The sequence below is a fragment of the Hibiscus syriacus genome, unplaced genomic scaffold, assembly GCF_006381635.1.
Source record: "Hibiscus syriacus cultivar Baekdansim isolate YM2019G1 unplaced genomic scaffold, ASM638163v2 tig00110549_pilon, whole genome shotgun sequence".
Lineage (NCBI taxonomy): Eukaryota > Viridiplantae > Streptophyta > Magnoliopsida > Malvales > Malvaceae > Hibiscus > Hibiscus syriacus.
In genome coordinates, this window is record NW_024062776.1 from 142,754 (window position 1) to 161,781 (window position 19,028).

General features: G+C 36.4%; 1 protein-coding gene and 3 pseudogenes across 1 annotated transcript; 3 read left to right on the forward strand and 1 right to left on the reverse strand.

Moving 5' to 3' along the window:
- Positions 1 to 2,053: 2,053 nt before the first annotated feature.
- LOC120131219 (germin-like protein subfamily 2 member 4) lies at positions 2,054 to 2,973 on the forward strand. The gene is made up of 3 exons (XM_039148264.1): positions 2,054 to 2,222; positions 2,304 to 2,861; positions 2,942 to 2,973. The coding sequence occupies exons 1-2, from the start codon at positions 2,114 to 2,116 to the stop codon at positions 2,849 to 2,851; spliced, it is 657 nt and encodes a 218-aa protein (XP_039004195.1). The 5' UTR covers positions 2,054 to 2,113; the 3' UTR covers positions 2,852 to 2,861; positions 2,942 to 2,973.
- A 2,855-nt stretch (positions 2,974 to 5,828) lies between these two features.
- Positions 5,829 to 11,512, forward strand: LOC120131220 (annotated as a pseudogene).
- A 352-nt stretch (positions 11,513 to 11,864) lies between these two features.
- LOC120131216 lies at positions 11,865 to 14,917 on the reverse strand (annotated as a pseudogene).
- A 1,540-nt stretch (positions 14,918 to 16,457) lies between these two features.
- On the forward strand, positions 16,458 to 18,878 carry LOC120131218 (annotated as a pseudogene).
- Positions 18,879 to 19,028: the final 150 nt, after the last annotated feature.

The following is a 19,028-nucleotide window of genomic DNA, read 5'->3' on the forward strand; positions in this document are numbered from 1 at the left end:
TAGGGTTTAAAGTTTAGGGTTTTGTAGATCTTAGGATTCGACTTCGACTCGCCAAGTTTAGTCGTTATACTATGCTAAAATTTGGGATTTATTCCCTGTAATCTGGACCGAGTTATTCCAAAATTGAAGTAGATGGGTGAGTCTCAAATTGCAACATAGAAGAGGGGCTAAAACCATAATTAGACCGCCTTCCGTCTTCTGAGTAGCCATGGCTAGGCTTTTATGGATTATGGTTCAGTAGCTGGAAGAAAGGGCACTTGATAACGTCATGTTTTTCTTCTTCTGATGAGCCACTGCACCCTGGTAGTTATTAAGCAACTACACAAAATTCTCGGCGTTCTTGGGAATGGCATCGGAAAATCCGTGTCGGTTTCGCTATTAGTTTTCGAGGTGGCCGGGGATTTCCGAAGAAGAGAAAGCACACATTACTTAACTTTGCATTAAAGCCAAGACGATGGAGCTAATTACTTTATCCAAAGCATTTCAATAACCACAACTATAATGGAACTTTGGATTAACCAACCGTTGATGATCTTTTAGAATGTAAGCTACAACAAGATGGGACCAATTCAACAACCGGTGCAACATCAACACCAGTTGGTAAACCAGCTCATTCTAATTTATTTATCTATAATTCTAAAGTAAACCCTGTTTAGAGCTTATTTAAACCTTTAATGTGATGCATATTTGTCGTTAAAGGAAGACGTTGGAGAATAAATAGCAAAGTTTGAGATAATAAATGAAAATCTGAAAGTTTTGGTAACCTGTCCCATTTCAGAAACAGTCCCTTGTCCCGGGGACTCCCCTGGGCATTTTACCAAAAGAGGAAAAAAAAGCCTTATGCCCTGGCATCATCCGGCAATATGTGCGCCGGTTGGGAGGGGTCAATTGCAATTAACTAATGCACTTGCTAAAGAAAATCAAATTTCAGTATTTAAATAAACATTACAAAATTGAGTGTTTAAAATACTAAATATTTTTTTATTGGCCTTCTGGTTTTTAAAGTTTCGTCTTCATTAATTTGGATTGATCTGTGTTACACATCTGACTTTAGTGAGTGAGTCTTTTAGCGGAAATTTTCTGTACACACAAAAATTTAAACTCGATTTTTTTAAAATAATATTAAACTACTTATCACTTGAATTAAACTATAATATTGCCTTACAATTATCTTAAGGTTTCTTCTTAGTTACATATTGTCCGCTTGAAAAGTCCAGGTCGCTAATAAATACTTCTATAGGGTCAAAAATGGTTGCTAGGGTCCTTTTTTTCCTGTCAAGTTATGCTGTTATTCTCTATACCATTTCCTTCAATATTGCTTTGATGTCCTAGTAGTTGCTAAAAAAATGAGGGGTCAAATTAAAATATTTATAAACTTAAAATCCCCTCATTTAGTTATCTTTTAACTCCTTTAGTTAGTAATGTTGTCAATGTATCATTTGTGTAAATGATGAACTTTTAAAAGTTTAAAAAGTATAAATTAAAATTGATCAAATAAAAGTATAGAGGATACATTTGTTACTTATGTATAATATAGGGATTAATGGTAGAATTTACCTATATTATTAAAAGAAGCTTAATACAAAAATAAATACCTAAACTATGTCAAAAAGCGACTTTTGATGCTTGAATTTTTTTTGTTAAAAATAGGTACCAAATGTTTTCTCTATTACATTTTTAGGTGCATATCTTTAAAAAAACTGTTAAGTGACATGTATTATATTTATATTTTTTTTAGAAATAAAATATTATTTAGAAAATCTGAATGTGACACATGTCACTTAATGGTTTCTTTGAAGGTAAACACCTAAAAGTGTGACATTGAAAACATTAGACATTTAATTTTAATAAAAAATTATTTAGACACTAAAAAGTCAATTTTAATTATAATTTATACCATTGCTTTTATATTAAGCTTTAAAAATAACATACATCTGCAGCTAAATAAATTGCTTTCCTGTCCGAGTGGTAGCACCCAATCCATATATTTTCTTCATATTCAAAGTAAACAGAGCAGCCCCTCCTTTCTCATCTAAAAATCAAAACTATTACCTTTCTTTTTCTCTGGATTCTATAATTATACCTTCTAGCTTCTCTTCATTGTTAAATCTCCATGGGTGTCAAGTTCTTTGCATATTTCGTAGTCTTTGTTGCCGTCTTCAGCGCCGCTAAATCTGACCCTGATCCTCTCCAAGATATCTGCGTAGCTGACGCATCTGCAGGTACCTAAAATGTCTAAAAAAAGTCAACAATTTCGATCTTAATCAAATGATTCCCTAATATGTATGCATGTTTACTTGTAGGAGTCAAGGTGAATGGATTTGCGTGCAAGAATGATGTAGTTGTGACCGAGGCCGATTTCTTCTTTAGCGGTCTAGCTAAACCTGCGGTCATCAACAGTACGGTGGGATCTGTGGTGACCGCCGCCAATGTTGTGCAAATCCCAGGGCTGAACACCCTTGGGGTGTCGCTTTCTCGCATCGATTATCTGCCCGGTGGACTTAACCCACCCCACACTCACCCGCGTGCCACCGAGATCATCTTTGTTCTCGAGGGTGAATTGGATGTAGGGTTCATTACTACAGCCAACAAGTTGTACTCAAAATCCATTAAGAAGGGCGACGTTTTTGTGTTCCCCAAGGGTCTTGTTCATTTCCAGAAGAACAACGGTGACGCGCCGGCGTCGGTCATTGCCGGATTCAACAGCCAGTTTCCCGGAACCCAGTCTATTGCCGCTACCTTGTTTGCTTCAACACCGGCCGTTCCTGATAATGTGTTGACCAAGGCATTCCAAGTCGGTACCAAGGAAGTCAACAAGATCAAGAGCAGGCTTGCACCTAAGAAGAGTTAAACAGAGCCGTTTTGAATTTGAGGCGAAAATCCTCAGATCCCGATTCTATGTGATTGATGTAACAATAACACTTTTAGGAATAAAAAATCATCTATTCCTTTGGGATTGAGTAATGTAATTTAAGAGAAAAATAAATCAATCATCAGATCTTTCTCTTCCGCCTAATGTTTGCAACACAAATCATATATCAATCCAATTGAGAAATAAAAAGAGAAATGAAGGAGGTTTTACATTTGATTTCATGCGTTTCTTTGAAGCTTTCACTCCTACTTTCCATCGTATCCTTGATTGAAACAGCATCTTTCATCATGAAAAAGCAAAGAGAAAAGTAACCATAACCGATCGCAGAAAAGGTTTGGTGAATTATAAAACATATCGAACCGATCATGAAGAGAATGCTTAACGCATAGAAAGGGAGCGCGAATTCGAATTGGAAATTTGAGGAGTTGCTTAGCAGTTGGCGAAGAAAGCATCGGTTTTCAAAATTTGGATCTAGGAATGCGCGCGAATTTTGTCTTCGTGAAGATGTATTGTTCAGAACCCTAACGCCATTTTAATATCCATTAAAATCCCACTAATGACAGACTTAGCTTAGAGGAAATTGTTTAATAACAATATATTTATCTTATTTTAGTAATTTCACTCTTTAAAAAAATGTAGAATTGTTTTGAGATGATTAGTCCCGTAAATATACGGAACGTTTAACGAATCGTTGGTGGAAATTTTTGTTTATTTATTAAACGAGAGGACATTAACAAAATTTTATGTTTGTTTAAAAAAATTAATGAATACAAATAAATGACTCGTTCTTTTATTTACGTGTATGAACGTCTTACGTTCATTCGTTTATGGTTGTTCGTTTATATTCAAGCAAACTTCCAGACCCATTTAAAATATTAATACCTAATAAATTTTAACCTTAAATCCATTAATATTTTTAAATCCAATCAATTTAAAAGTCAAATAAAAAACCCTTAAACCAATTAAAGGAAATATAAATCCTAATTTTTTTAGAAAGAAAAAAATATTCTCAAATATAAACTGAATTAGTTTATGTTAGTTTATGTTCGATTGTTTGTGTTCATTTATCATAATAACGAATGAATATGAACAAGCTACATCCTTTAACGACCGAACAAAAATAATAAATTTCGTTAGTTTAGTTGTTTGCGTTAGATAAAAAATAAACGAACGAACATTATCATCTTTCTCTTGTGTTCGTTCAGTTCGTTTACAAGCCTATAGATGATAGAAAACTAATTACTTTTTATTTAGATATTTAATTTTTTTATCAAGCACGAACCAAGCGACTTCAGTAGTTAATGAATTTGTTGTTATTCCTTGAGGTATCGGATTTGAACACCACGTATGTCAGAGGTATGAACGTTCATTGTCAAATGGTTACGAATCTTTAAACATATACTATCTTTTATTCATCCCATATTTATTTTAAAAAAAATAATCAACGGTATATATCTAATATTTTTATCTTGTAGTTATTTTCACATCGTTCAGTATCATCATTATAAATAAAATCAAAAGTGTTATTTGATACTCTTTTACATTTAGAAAATTTTGATATCATAAAAAAAGAGATAAAGATTGAAATTGACGAATCTAGAGTAAATGAATAATCGAAATCAAAGTGTTTAAAATTTAGGGTAAAGAACGTAAATCGTCCCTCGATTATAGGGTATTGTTTTATTAAAAGTTACAGAATGATCATTCGATTATGGAGTGTTGCTTTGTTGAGTCCATCGACTATTAAAAGTTACAAAGTGGTCACCCGACTATTTATTATACTAAAAACTCGTCATTTTCTGTTAAAAAATTGGTGATCGTTTAAGTTGGATGTTAATATGATAATTGAGATATGATAGTCGTTTAAGACTTTGAGATCATATTTTTTCATATCACAGTCAGTCTCAGAATATCGTCAATTTTTTAATGAAAAATGACGAGTTCGGAACATAATGAATAGTCGGGTGACCATTTTGTAACTTTTAATAGTCGAGGGACTCAACAAAGCAACACTCTATAATCGAAGGGTCATTATGTAACTTTTAATAGTCGATAAACTTAATAAAATAGTATTTCATAGTCGAGGACCATTTGTGTTCTTTACCCTAAAATTTAATATGGTTTAATTTTTTAAAATAACCGTCTTTCAATATATATTTAAATAACTAATACGATTACAAAATAAAATTTGTTTAATTGTTTTTCAATTAATTGATAAATAGTAATACACATATCCTAAAAATACAATTATTTATTTTTAAATTCTTTAGAAAAAAATAAGCATCTTTTCATTTCTAGGGTTTTAACATGAAATTCTATAGTGTGGAATCTTAATATGAGATTAAAATAAAGCGCTACCGGTTTTGTTATTATTTAATAAAAAAATCAATAAAAATTACCTAAAATATTATTATTTTTATTTAAAACATCAATTTTTTTAATATTTTTAATAAAAAGTACTAAATAATAACAAAACCAGTAAAAAAATCGATAGCGCTTTATCAAATCTGGTAAAATTCCCAATAATAATAAAACTAGTCGAAATAATAATGTTTTCGATAATTTTTTACCGATTTTATTATTTAAATAATAATAAAATTTGTAACATATTTTTAAATCAAGAATGTCCCACATAATTTTTTTGGGTTTTAACTAATTTAATTGATTGATAAATGATACTACACATATCCTAGAGATACTACACCTCGAACAAATGATTGATGTTTGAATCTGAACATAAAATCGCCACAACCAACAGAAGTACTACACCTCGGGATCAAACCACTTATTAAACGACGTCGCATCAAGTCAAGATTGCAAAATCTTTGGTCCGACCGTCAAAATTTCAATTAATTCACAACCAAGAAAATAAAAGCGATAAATAAAAAAAAAAACTGGGCCAATCTGTTATCGGCCCCCGGTTTCCTTATCCCAACTACACTTCCCTCCCTCCTCGTTCCCGACCGTCACCGCCCACGTTGGCTATTATTGCCCAACTTTTAATTATTTATAATAAAATAAACTTCAACTGAAAATCCCGCGAGAGCGTTCAAAAATTTCCTCACTGCCCGATGTTGTCTTGGCAAACTCAAACCAGCGTCACCGCTCTGTCGTCGACCTTGAAACGGCGCCGTTTATCTGGCGCTCGTTCAATCGATTCTTACGGCTTATTACGGACCGTATCCGCTCTCAAGGTTCCCGGTGTGCCTCCGGGATTCCGGGCCATGTCCACTGAGCCGTTAGAGTCCAGAAACGACGCTAACTCGATTCTCAGCGATACCGGCGATGTTGTTCCGAGGTTAAAGAATGAAGAAGACGATGAAGAGGAGGAGGAAGAACCGGGGATTTCTAGAATTCAAGTGTCTAGACAGAGATACATACCGGTTTCCAAGGCGGAGCTCTTGGATGCTATTGTTTCGAGTCTGTTCGATTCTCGAGAAGAGGATGCTCGTCAATTTCGCCTCCTTGCATCGTGAGTTTTTTCCCCCCGTACGATTTATTGTTACTTTGTTCAGCTTTGGTATTTCCGTTTACGATGTAAAAAAATTGCAGGTGTTTGGATTCTATCCTTCACGCTGAACACCAAAGCATTTTGGAGCAAATGCGATCTGATTATTACTATCTTCATTCCTTAGAGAGAAATAGAAAGGAAGCGTCCGTTTCAGAATCGGAAGTTGTAGCCAACGGTGAAAGCTCGAAGTTCACCGGCGATAGCTTCGAATCTGATAAGTTGTTCAATTACGGACTGGACTTGAGGAATTTTCTAAATTCTTCAGTTAAAAATGTCAGGAGAGTTTCCGAGGACCAGTCCAGGCAAGTGTCATAAATTCTGCCACAGAATTATTAGTTTATTACTAATTGTTTTTAAGATCAATCTTTTAGTTATCAATTAATACTTTAGTTAAATTAATACTTGAATGCAAAATTGCTTGTAGAGTTGCAGTGGCTACTCGTTTCCAAAGATCTTTTATGCAACTTCTTAATGACGCTCAGTTTGAAGAACTATCAGTTAGGGATTTGATGTTGACAAATGCCTTGAACACCGACTATCTCCTTACTTTGCCGATATATGTGGACTGGAAGAAAGCATCCGAATCCAATGCGATAATATTCCGGTAGTTAGTGTGTATGTGCATGTACTTTCTACATGCTTTCACTTGTAAAGTTGTTGGATTCGGAATGACCTCTTTCTTGCAGGCGGGGGTACGCAACTGAGAGGCAGAAGGGTCTGATGATTGTTGAAAAGCTGGATTACTTGCAATCCAGACTCCTGCGGGGAATTTTCTCCTTCATATCAAAACCATTGGGAAAAGTTGGCAAGTGGATTACTTATAACCTCAATGAGGTAATTCCCTTTCCTAGATGACTTTCCAATATTAAAAAGCTAATGCACGGTAACAAGGTCTCTGAATGATATGGACTGTACTGATACCCTTTAAGTGACCCTTCAAGGTGTCTTATGTTTTTTTAGTTTTTTAACTCCTGAATTGAGTAATATATTATTCCGTTTGACAATCTTCGTTTTTATTACTCTAGGACAGGCTTTCAAAGATGCTTATCAGAAAGACGAAGCAGGAAACTGGGTTAGGAGATTGAAGCTTTGGCTTGAGGAAGTCTCTCTCTTTCAACAGTCATATCTTAATGATGAGAAAAATTCTGAAAACCCCTAGACGTTGACCAACTATCAGATCGCGATCTTCCTATCTGGTTGGCAGCACAGAGAGCAGTTAGTCGCTATGAAGGATTTCTGTCAGCCATTGGACCCCGTGGCAGGCTTTTAAGGAAGTTGCTTGCAAGAGTTGGGATTATACCTCCTACACCAGAAACACCATTTCAGCTTGACGGTGATGGTAGTTTCTCTGAACCTTATTTGAGGTATGTTATGCCAAACTTTTTCTACTCTTCACGTATGACAAGGTTTTCTTCAACATTGTGCATCTAATGCTTCATGTTTGCCATTCATGGACAGGATATGATAGGAAGGGTTGAGATAACATGGTCTTACCTTTTTTATGATACTTTCATTGTTTAGGTTATCGGTTGTTCCTTTAACGACTACTTATTTTTTCTGAAAGAAAGTTAAAGATACTAAATGTTTACGAGAAACCTAAAGTGTCACTAAAATGTGCAGATAATTAAATTACAGTTTGGAAATGAGGAAAAAACAAAACAATGAATCAAATTGATCTAAGATGTGTGCTTTGCACAACGATTTGATGTGATTTACTAAGTAATGAAAGAAAATTTTCATTCAGGCCAACTTTTTGTCGAGGATCTCCCTCAATGATATTTGGAGACCGGCCACAAGGAAATATTGTGGCAATGATGTTTGGAAAATGTTGAAAACTTCTGTTTCCATTCTCCTTTCACAATCAATACTCCAGGTATTGTTTCCATTTTGAACGGTTAATAATTTTCCTTTGCTTATGCTATGCAGTAATTGATACATTTTGAATAGATGTCAAAAGTTCGTGCTTTGATTCAACTATTTGCTGAGCTATGCATGGATCCTTTAATTGTAAAAATTGACGGTGGCTGGTATTTTGCTTCTAGAAGTTTCATACTTAATGTTGCTTGTAAAACGTTGATGCCTTTTCTTTTCAGGAGCCAGCATTTGAAGAGCTGATTTTGCTTTATACAAAGGATATTGCTGACGGAGATATTGAAGATAACTCCGAGGCTCAAGCACTACAATTAAAGATCTATGAGAGAATTCCTATTCCGGATTTACCAGTAAATATTCTTAACATCTCAATGTCTGTCAATTCTCTTTCACATCGTCTGCTTTTTTTTTTATTTTTTTTAATGTTGTCATGACGCTTCATCTACAGGCTTTTGAATTTTCATTTTGTTGTCTAATTACTTGCAGGTTGTTTTTCCTCACAAAAAACTGTCTTTTCGTATCATAGACACGGTATGAACAAGTTAATTATATCCATGTTTTTCTTTTTGGACTTTAGCATCTCGGCTCAATATTGTCATCCCCTAAGCTTAATCAACTGAAGTAATATGGACATCAATTGTTAAATTGTGTTATCCCACATCTATTAAGGTCTTATATTCAAGTTGGGTCTCTTCACCTATTGTCAATCGGTTTTAGGTTGGATTATTAACATGGTATTAGAGCACAGGCGTTTGGTTTGGTTGCTTCTTGCCAGCCTTGTGCTAGCCTCATATAGGCCCTTGTCGAGCTACATGTTAGGGGACTGTTCTTATATTTGCTCAGCATGGATTGTTAAGTGATGTAATATCATCATTTATTACGTTACTCTTAGGTTTCATTAAAGAAGTGAACAAATATTGATCTATTTAAGCAGGGAAGCTAGGATTAGGAATTGACGCTGAAATATTGAACTTTTTAAGAAATATATAATGGCTTATTAGGTATTTAAACTTAAAATTCAAAAGATATAATATTTAAACTTACAATGACATAAATTGTTATTAGACCAAAAAATCGAGAACATTGGATTATCATTCTTTAGTTCGGGCCCTACATGATTAAATTTAATAAATTATTGTTTTTTTAATTTGAATACTTATTTTTTCATAAACTAAAATACTATTAGGTCAAAATATCAAACATAAATTTTTTTTACAGGGGCCACTTTGGGCCCCAAGAGAGCTCCGCTCTGTATTCAAGGGACCTCTCCACCTATTGCCCATCGGTATTCAATTGGATGCTTAATATCAACTAATTCTAACATTCACCAAAAGATACGTTTGTTCAACATATAAAAGCCTTATTTAAATGCATTAAAAATTTGCAGTCCTTGTTAATAATAGATTACTCTCATGGTGTTTTATTGATGTTTCTAACTGATTCAATCGATGAAACGGGCACTTTGCATTGGTTTACCGGAAATATCTCTATTTGTTCCACAGTTGACTGGTAAAATTTATTGGCATCTGGACTTACAAGACTTTGATTGATATATGTAGTTCTGGATGAGTAGTTAAGAAAAAGAGTTTATCACTATAAACATATCCTTATACTGCAGTATTTGTGACAGTTATAGCCTACTTCGACTGAAAAAAATAAGAAAGAAAGAATGAAACATATTCTGACCTTGGCTAATGACTGCATATAGCTCTTGGTTACCTAGTTAAGCCAACTTGAATTCAACTACAAGATTACTTTTCGTAACCTATGGGCTGATATTGAGGAATTTGACTTGTAGGTACGATTAGACATAGCCACAATATTGGGGCTTTCAGCATTCTTGATAAACTACAAATTCGAGGACATTTTAGCCTCTCCGTATGTCCTGTATTTGTATTCGATTTTTTTATTTAGAAAAAGTTAGTTCAATTTGAAATATTAGTTCTCTTTTCTTTTTGTTACAGATCAGCAATATTTCTCGACGCCGTTGCAACCACTGCTCTAATAATATACGTGTCCCGTGTGGCCTTGGGTTACAAACAGACGTGGGATAGGTATCAGGTAAGTTATAAAAAAAATCCTATGCAATACTGGGGAAAAATATCTTGAGAATTTATACCTGTTTTTAAGTTTCAAACAACTTCTTAAAGGAATCAGTTTCCGCAGTTATTGGTTAACAAGACCCTTTATGAGAAAACCTTGGCAAGTGGCTTTGGCTCAGTTCATTTTCTTTTGGATGCTTCCGAACAGCAGCAGGTGAGAAAGTCTTGGCAAAAAGGATAATAATAAGTACGTAATATCCTTGTATTTCATGCCCCCCCCCAACCCACCTGAATTTAGACTTTAAACATACTTTTGACGATTCTTCTACCGAACAAAGAATAATATAGGAGTTCCGCTCCGTTTGTTGAGGATTTCCAACTCCTTCGGAAAAAGTTTTCAAAGTGTCGTCTTGTCTGGGCGGGAGGCAAAATCTCGTAGCTAAAATGGGAGCATAGACATCTCAAGAATACAATAATAGATGTGTTGAGTGGTCCACCAGCTCTCAACGGACAACACTTCGAAAACTTATTCCGAAGTAGTAATAAAATCCATAACAGAATTAATATTTTTATCCAATCCATCAGTTATGTTTAATGTCATATAATTTTGCTCTTGTTTTCGTTTCTTTTCTCCGCTGCCTCCACTATCTGCAGTACAAGGAAGCCATTTTAACCTATGCTATCCTGCTCAACACGGAGAATGGCCAGGTTTGTACCTTACTTCCCATTTCTGATGGCTAAAATAACTCTGATAGAGATGCCTCATTGTTGTCCTAATCGAGCACAGACACAGTAATCATTAGTTCTTAATCTATGGTTAAACGAACTCTTACACTTTAGCGAACTTAATTTTGTCCAGCTCCCATACCATTCCCTAGCTTTAGTTCTGCTGATCATAGATCACTAACGACAATCCTGGTTGCAGGCGAATTGTTACCAACAAGTTGGAGACAGATGCGAGAGATTCATATATGACATCTTTAAACAAAAGGTAACGGAATTTTAAAAGTATTTGCCGGCGTCGACAATATAGTTTATGTTCTGATAGGGTCGAAATGACTTCTGCAGGTTGAAATGCCGGTTGACAAGGCAGTGAACACATTAGTAAGGTTGGGCTTAGTTACAGAAACAGTTGATGGAAGACTCAAGCTTCAGGCTATTCCTTGCCCAATGCATGAGGCTCTTAAATATCGTTGGGAGAGTTTGCTTGGTTAACATTTGCGTACGTTTCCCTGTAACCATATGATGAGAAATTATGATCAGAATACATTAAAGTAGATCATTACATCTCTCAAACCATAATATATATATATATATATATATATATATATATTAATAACTCATTAGATTTATAGGGATGAACGTTCGATCGGATCGAGTCAAGTAAAAGAATTTTGAGTTACTCAAGTTGACAAGTCTTATTTAACTCAAAGTAAGACTTAATTTTTTTTTTAAAAAAATTGTGTTAATAGTTTTAAATTTTTTAGTTTTAATTAAAAACTTTAAAATTCGAGAGGTATAAGAATTAAAATGGCCCAATTGAAGTACAAAGACTAAATCCACGACTTACTATTGATTGGTACAAGGACTAACAAAAGAACTAAACCCATATGTATATGTCGTAGACATTACTGAAAACTGGATTATTTTGTCTAAAAGCTCCCAGCTATCTTTTTGATTGCAGCTCACTGATCTTGATTGCCTTGACCTTGCTCATTAACTTGGTTTTCATCAACTATGCCATCTTCTGGACCTCCATAATTAACCCACGGTAGCAGCGACTCAAACAAGACAGCCAATGGATTGCGATTAGCAACATCACGTAGTTCTGGAACATGACCACCAGCATGGGGGTTGCCGACCTGACCCCCGATATGAGCACCGTCTCTCATGTCAACCATAAAGTTCTGCAGATTATCCGGAGGAAGAGTTTGCACTGTGTCGGAGAAGTCCTGGACCAACAAATGACCATACCTGACACAGGGTTGAAAGGATTGTCAAATGAACTCCCATATATACGAAAAGCTCAACCAATCTAGTTAAGCTACCAAATTCCACTCATTTGCAACCAGATTTATCTATATAACCGGCCCCAACACAAATATTGCACGCCTTAAGCATGTAAAAAACATGAAACTCGCAGTAAAAAAATCAGCGAACGGGGAAGCCTAGTAATAGAAGAACAAAGCAACAACAGATATGAATCCAGATACTTACTCATTTTTGTCAGATGGGAATGCTTCTCTTCTCACACAGGTCCAATCTTTAGCTTCGTTTTTTATGCTCCAGCGTTTGAATTACAAGGGAGGCACCATTTCGGAGTAACTTTTGCAGATCAGGAAGCCTCCATATGAGATAATTTCTTTCTACGTAAATATTAATCAGGTGATCCACAGATGGGATCCCTGTTTGATCTGAATTGAAAAAGGAATTTTTTAGTATATTTGTCCATGCCTGATCTTTTAAAGGAACCTTGGTAACTAGTTTCTTAAGGACCGTAGGATGGAGCATCAATGCCTGATTCATAAGATCAGCCGAAGAAGCCTTTGCGGTGTCAGCACAAGTATTATCAGAGGATTCATCTTGCTCCAGATAAAACCGGCAAACAGCAAGGGAGTACGAAAAATTTGGCAACAACCACAAAGACGTATCAGTTCTGTAGTCTTCAGAGAACTGCTCCAACCACACATACTCCCCTGCCCTCACTGCAAAGTAGTCAAGGCAGAACATAGCTCCCATTGGGTCATCTGAATCAAGTGCAAGCAACAATTTACAAACTTCTAGAGCAGATCGATGACAGCCTCGTCTATCCATGTTTTTCATGTGAGTGAACAGTGCTTTGAATAATGGCTTGTTGAGTCATGACTGAACTTCAATTGGCAATTGCCCTGCAAGGGAGTGAACATAGGATGCCAAGCACATTCCAAGGCATACAAACACTTTGCAATAGCATCTGCAGACATCTGGTGCTCACCCACAAATCTAAAATAATCTGCCATGGTTAAAAGCGAATCTAAATGATAAGGATGATACATCATAACACTTGCTACGCCATTCAGGTCATGAATAGCTTGGGCAGCTTCAAATGCTCTCTGAGCTTGATCATAGGATGAGGAGTAGGTATATCTACAAAACATGAAGAAAACAATTAAGACACGGTACAACCAATAAAACCAAAAAGACCTGCAGTTGTTGATAAATTTTAGCTAAATACAACAGGAAACAATCACCATAAACATTAACTAAGTTATGAGTGATAGCAAATGCACTGGATGTGAAAATATTCACCAATGCACCCACCTAGTTTTAATTTTTGTAAATATACACTCTTATAAATGTTGCAAAACCGAGAAAAAAATTCACTGTATGTGAATAGCTATCTATCAATATTTATCACGTTGGTAACACACACTCAAAGTAGGTGAACAAAAACGAAAAACAGATGCACTCAGTAAGGTAATCAGTAGTTAGGCAAGATATAGCAAAACCATAGAGACTTGGAAAGGTCTTTACCTGAAGTAATTATACCCATCCTTAGTTTCCAAAAATTCCATTGACAGAGATCCATCCCACCGAGGCCAATGGTCAGATGGAGATATCAAAACAGTCTTCCTAATGTGATGGTTTCCTCGTCTTCCACCACGTAATTGTCTGGAACTGCTGCTTTGATTGCTTTTCTCAAAAGACTTAACCACCTTAGAACCAAATATTCTCCGCAGCTCATTCTCAACATTCAAATACTTGGGATCCACAAATAATACAGACGGTTTAGTCTGCTTAACATTTTCTGATAAGGGTCTACTAAGACCTGACTGATGACTAGAAGATTCAAAATCCAAAGATAAAGCATCTAAATTCGCATCCAAAGGTGTTCCGTTTTTATCTGTACTTGAAGAACTCTCTTTGCCTTTCTTTTTCTTCTTTTTCTTTGATTTGTTATTCGTTGTGGAAGTCGAATTGGCAGTATTTTCCAACCAAGGTGGTTCTTGTTTTTCGGTCAAGGTTTCATCGTCCGCTGCAGATACCTGCAGCTGGAATCGATCATAAGCATTCAAAATTCATCCAATGCCAATATTACACTCTTAGAGGACATCACTTGATCGATACAATGGAACCAGCACATGATAAATCAAGGTTTCCAGCTAAAATTTTAGCAAACAATAACCCCCTTTTCTCTAACATTTTAAACAACATCAAAACCAAAAGAAATCAGCTTGGACTTAGACATTCCAGGGAACAAAGACTTACACACGTACTTATAAACCTTACAATAACACAGATAATCCTGGATAAGCGCGATGAATGATTTAATCGTAATAAAAACTAATACTTCATAAAGGGTGGGTTTAGGAGCTAAACCTGGTCAGAGTCATCTTCGTCGGCGTCATCACCTTCCTTCAGGAGGTCGAAAAGGTTCTTTGAAGAACCAGCGCCGGCATCTGGCGACTCCGATTCCTGAAGATCTTGTTCATCTTCCTCGATTACGGGTTGTTATTTTGTTCTTGTTCTTTCAAGACTTCTTCAGCAACCTAGCCGACATCACTTCTCTTTTTTGCTTTTTTCAGCCACGATGGGCAAAATGCAGAGATTTTGGGTTTTCGGATTCACCCTGCTCGGTAATTGAGGTGATGACGGAAATCTAAATGAGCCGACCGATATTTGTATGAGCTACCGTATTTTGGATTGGGCTTTTCATGAAAGTACGAGGTTGAACGCCCACACGAACTCTCCCTTGAGCCCACTTGTTGTTCCAAATTCCTTTCCACATTAAAGGGTTCTGTTTAAAGCTTCTTTTTTGGCCTAATACACATTCTTCAGTTGTTAATATTCATGGAGAGTTAATTTCTAAGTGTACATGGAAACATTCTTCAGTTTGTGTAATATTCACATGGAAACACATCCTTCTAAGGGTAAATCTCTAATTTCAATGCTTTAAAGATCTTTGCTTTTATCGATGTTAGTTCTAGTCACGAAACCGTTCAGTTCGTGTGACACTTTCATAGTCTACTATGCACACACAATTGCACGATTTCGTGACTAGAAACCACAAGTTAAAAGAGCTCGGAAAGCCCATGGTCCCTAATGGGGATTGTGGCCTGTGGTAGTACTCGTCGTCCGAACTATTTTGGCTAGCAATCATGGCGGCGGGGGCTGGCCGGTCGTGTTGGCTTGGTAGTATGTCCTTTTTAATGCCATTGTATTGTTCATCTTGATGAGCTGACGCCCTGCTACTCTCAAGCAGCAGATTTTGACCTAGAAAAAACATGTCCAAATACTGAAGCTCACGGGTTCACAATCTCGTGATTGTTAGACTTTGCTGGTTGGCACTTTTCCAGCTTATTCCAATGCAGATTCCAAAGTAGATCTCATTTTAAGCATATGTTGGATCGCCACGACAAACAACAGTGATGCTGATTTGACTTTTATATGAATATTTGACTTTATATACCAATAAACATATGGGGGGAATGCATTAAATATTATAAATTTTTAGTGTAAAATACACAAATGATCCCCTGGTTATAGGGTACGACTTTATTAAGTCAATGGACTATTAAAAGTTACAATTGATCATCCGACAATAATATTGCTTTGTCTTCGCCTATGAAAAGTTACAAAATGCTCACCGATTAGTCATTATGTTCCAAAGTCGTCATTTTCAGTTAAAAAATTGGCGGTTGTCTAAGATGGATGTTAACATGATGATTAGGAAATGATAGTCGTTTGAGATTTCGAGATAATATTTTATCATATCACAATCAACAAGGTTAACGTTCAACTCAGAGTATCGTGAATGTTTTTAACGAAAAAAGGATGTGTTTGGAAATAATGAATAGTTGGTGACCCTTTTGTAACTTTCATTGAAGAACTCAACAAAGCAACATTATAGTCGGAATACTATTTTGTAACTTTTAAAGTCGAAAGACTTAAAAAATAGTATACTATAGTCGGGGACCATTTGTGTACTTACCCAAGTTTTATAATTTTAAAATATTTAACAGAAACGGCGTATGATGATGGTAAACGGGGAAACCGAAGGGCATCGTGACTCTGAATCTGTGATCCTCTTTCTTGGTGGTTTACTTATCGACTCTCTGATTGCCTTAAAACTCAGCAAAGGGGAACTTTGTTCAGTCATTTATCATAAACCGAGAAAAAAAGGGAGAAAACAACGATGTCACGAGCTTCTTCTTCCATATTTGTTCATATCAACAGGAGGAAACTTTGGGTTTCACTTTCATATCAAGGATTTGTTGTTGCGGTTGCTCTGCTTTGCCTTTGTTTTGTACCCATTAGCGCCTCGGCCTCCGCCCGGCCGCGACAGCAGCATCTAACGCGGGAGCCACCGCCTAAGCTGAGGTTCAGTCGGAACGGGGTGTTTAAGATACTGCAAGTGGCGGACATGCACTATGCTGATGGTAGAACGACGCCGTGCGAGGATGTGTTGCCTAGTCAGGTTCAAGGTTGTTCGGACCTCAACACTACCGCTTTCGTCCACCGCATGATTGAAGCTGAGAAACCCGATTTTTTTCACTGGTAAGCTTATGATCCTTTCTTTCTTCTTCTTTATTAATTAGAACAAGTGAAGCTGTTTGTAGAAAATATTGAACTTTATGAGATGAAAGCGTGAAAGATTTAATCTTGAACTAGTGATTGTCTAGTTAACGTGCAGAGCAAGCTTACTTTGGTTTAATGGCTTTAATGTTGTTTCAAGAGGACATTGGCCAAAACCCTGAATTTTATTTGCTAGGTTTATTGTGATATCCGAATTCACTCTCAAGCTTTTTGCATGTATGTTAGGGGATAACATCTACGGATTCGATTCCAAGGATTCAGCAAAGTCGATGGATGCAGCGTTTGCCCCTGCAATTGCCTCTAGGATTCCATGGGCTGCTGTTTTGGGGAACCATGACCAGGAAGGCACATTGTCGAGGGAAGGGGTCATGAAACACATAGTCGGATTGAATCATACGCTGTCTCAATTCATCCTATCGGACATGCTCGATGGGTGGGAACTACATCCTGCAGGTTGGTGAGTTGAAGGGTTGGTTTTGTAAACAAATCTATTCTCAATTCTACTTCCTTGACAGTGGAGATTACTCGACAGTTCCAGCTATCCCTGGCTATGGTTGGATTAAACCCTCAGCAGTTGTGGTTTCAGCGCACTTCTGCAAAGCTTCGGGTATGAACCTAGTTTGACTCTAATCGTACAATATTTGAGGTCACTCATATTTAATAAGCATGTTTGTCATTGACGATTGGATTCCATCTTTACGCCTAATGAATCATTTTATTTGTATTGCAGAGAGCCTACATGAGCCCACCAATGGCTCAGAAATCATCTGCACCTGGGCTTGCCTATTTTCACATCCCACTGCCTGAAGTTGCAAGTTTTGACTCGTCTAACTTCACTGGGGTGAAACAAGAAGGCATCGGTTCTGCTTCTGTGAACTCGGGTTTCTTCACAACTTTGGTAGAAGCAGGGGATGTGAAGGCTGTCTTTACAGGTCACGATCACATCAATGACTTCTGTGGTCAATTGACCGGTATACAGTGTTATGGTGGTGGCTTTGGATACCATGCCTATGGGAAAGCTGGATGGTCCAGGAGATCAAGAGTGGTACTAGCATCTTTAGAGAAGATGGAGGGAGGAAGTTGGGGTGCCGTAAAATCAATCAAGACATGGAAGCGCCTCGATGATCAACATCTCACTGCCATTGATGGGGAGGTCCTCTGGAGCAAGCATTCTGCTGGTAAAGTCTTTGGTAATTTTTCACTACATATAAATTTAGGAAGCTATTTAGGAACATCTGCATGAAGGGTTTTTACATCATTTATGGCTGAATTGTAGACGTTAGCCAATGGCCACTAAACAGGACGGTGACCAAACTTGCTTGAATCATACAGACAAAAGTTGAGGGTAGCTAATCAAATATGGGGATGAGTCATAGACTTGCATGTTGTGGAATTAGATGTCATTTCAACTTATATCCGAAAGATCAGCAGGGTTGATGAAGTGACCCGTATTCACGAATTAGGAATCGATCTGACATCTCGTCTGTTCTTTTGGAGTAAAAACACATGATATTTGATGATCCATTACATAATATGAATTCGTAGGAATGAAAAAAACATGGTGTTTTTCGTGTCTGATGGCATTACTACTAATGCGATTACGCATATCACAACAATGGATTAACAATTCTCCTTCTCTTGCTTTAGTTCTTGTTCCTTACATATCTTCTGCAAGTTAATGTTGTTCATGCATGTCATATCTATGCTAACCCAATGACCATGCCATGCTTTTTTTTCTGCTTAAAACCTCAAACTTTGTAAGACATATGGTTTGGCAATTGGCATTGTGCAGGAACTCGTAGAAGGAAAATACTAATGGCACTGTTGCTTGACTTCATCGATTGATGACCGAAGAGCATTATACAGTAATGTTCTATATATTTTGATCTCGATCGACTTTCGAGTTTCAATGACTATACAACAAGGATTTAGTCCAGACTTGAAGGTTTTGCAGTCAATGGCGCTGTGGCCGTTTGTATAATCCTGTGAATTGTGATTTCATACATCTGAACATTGCTTTCAAAGTTCAATTTTGTCGTGTCATTTATTTGATTTTTACGAGTTAATTGCATCAGATATCCTCAAACCATATCATTTGAAATTAATAAAATGATGTGTTTGAAATGATATTTATAGTTTAAAGATTAATTTAGAA

Coding starts and splice junctions, on each gene's coding strand:
- LOC120131219 (XM_039148264.1), top strand. CDS start 2,114: ATGGGTGTCAAGTTCTTTGCATATTTCGTAGTCTTTGTTGCCGTCTTC. Junction 2,223..2,303: donor CGTAGCTGACGCATCTGCAG/GTACCTAAAATG, acceptor GTTTACTTGTAG/GAGTCAAGGTGAATGGATTT.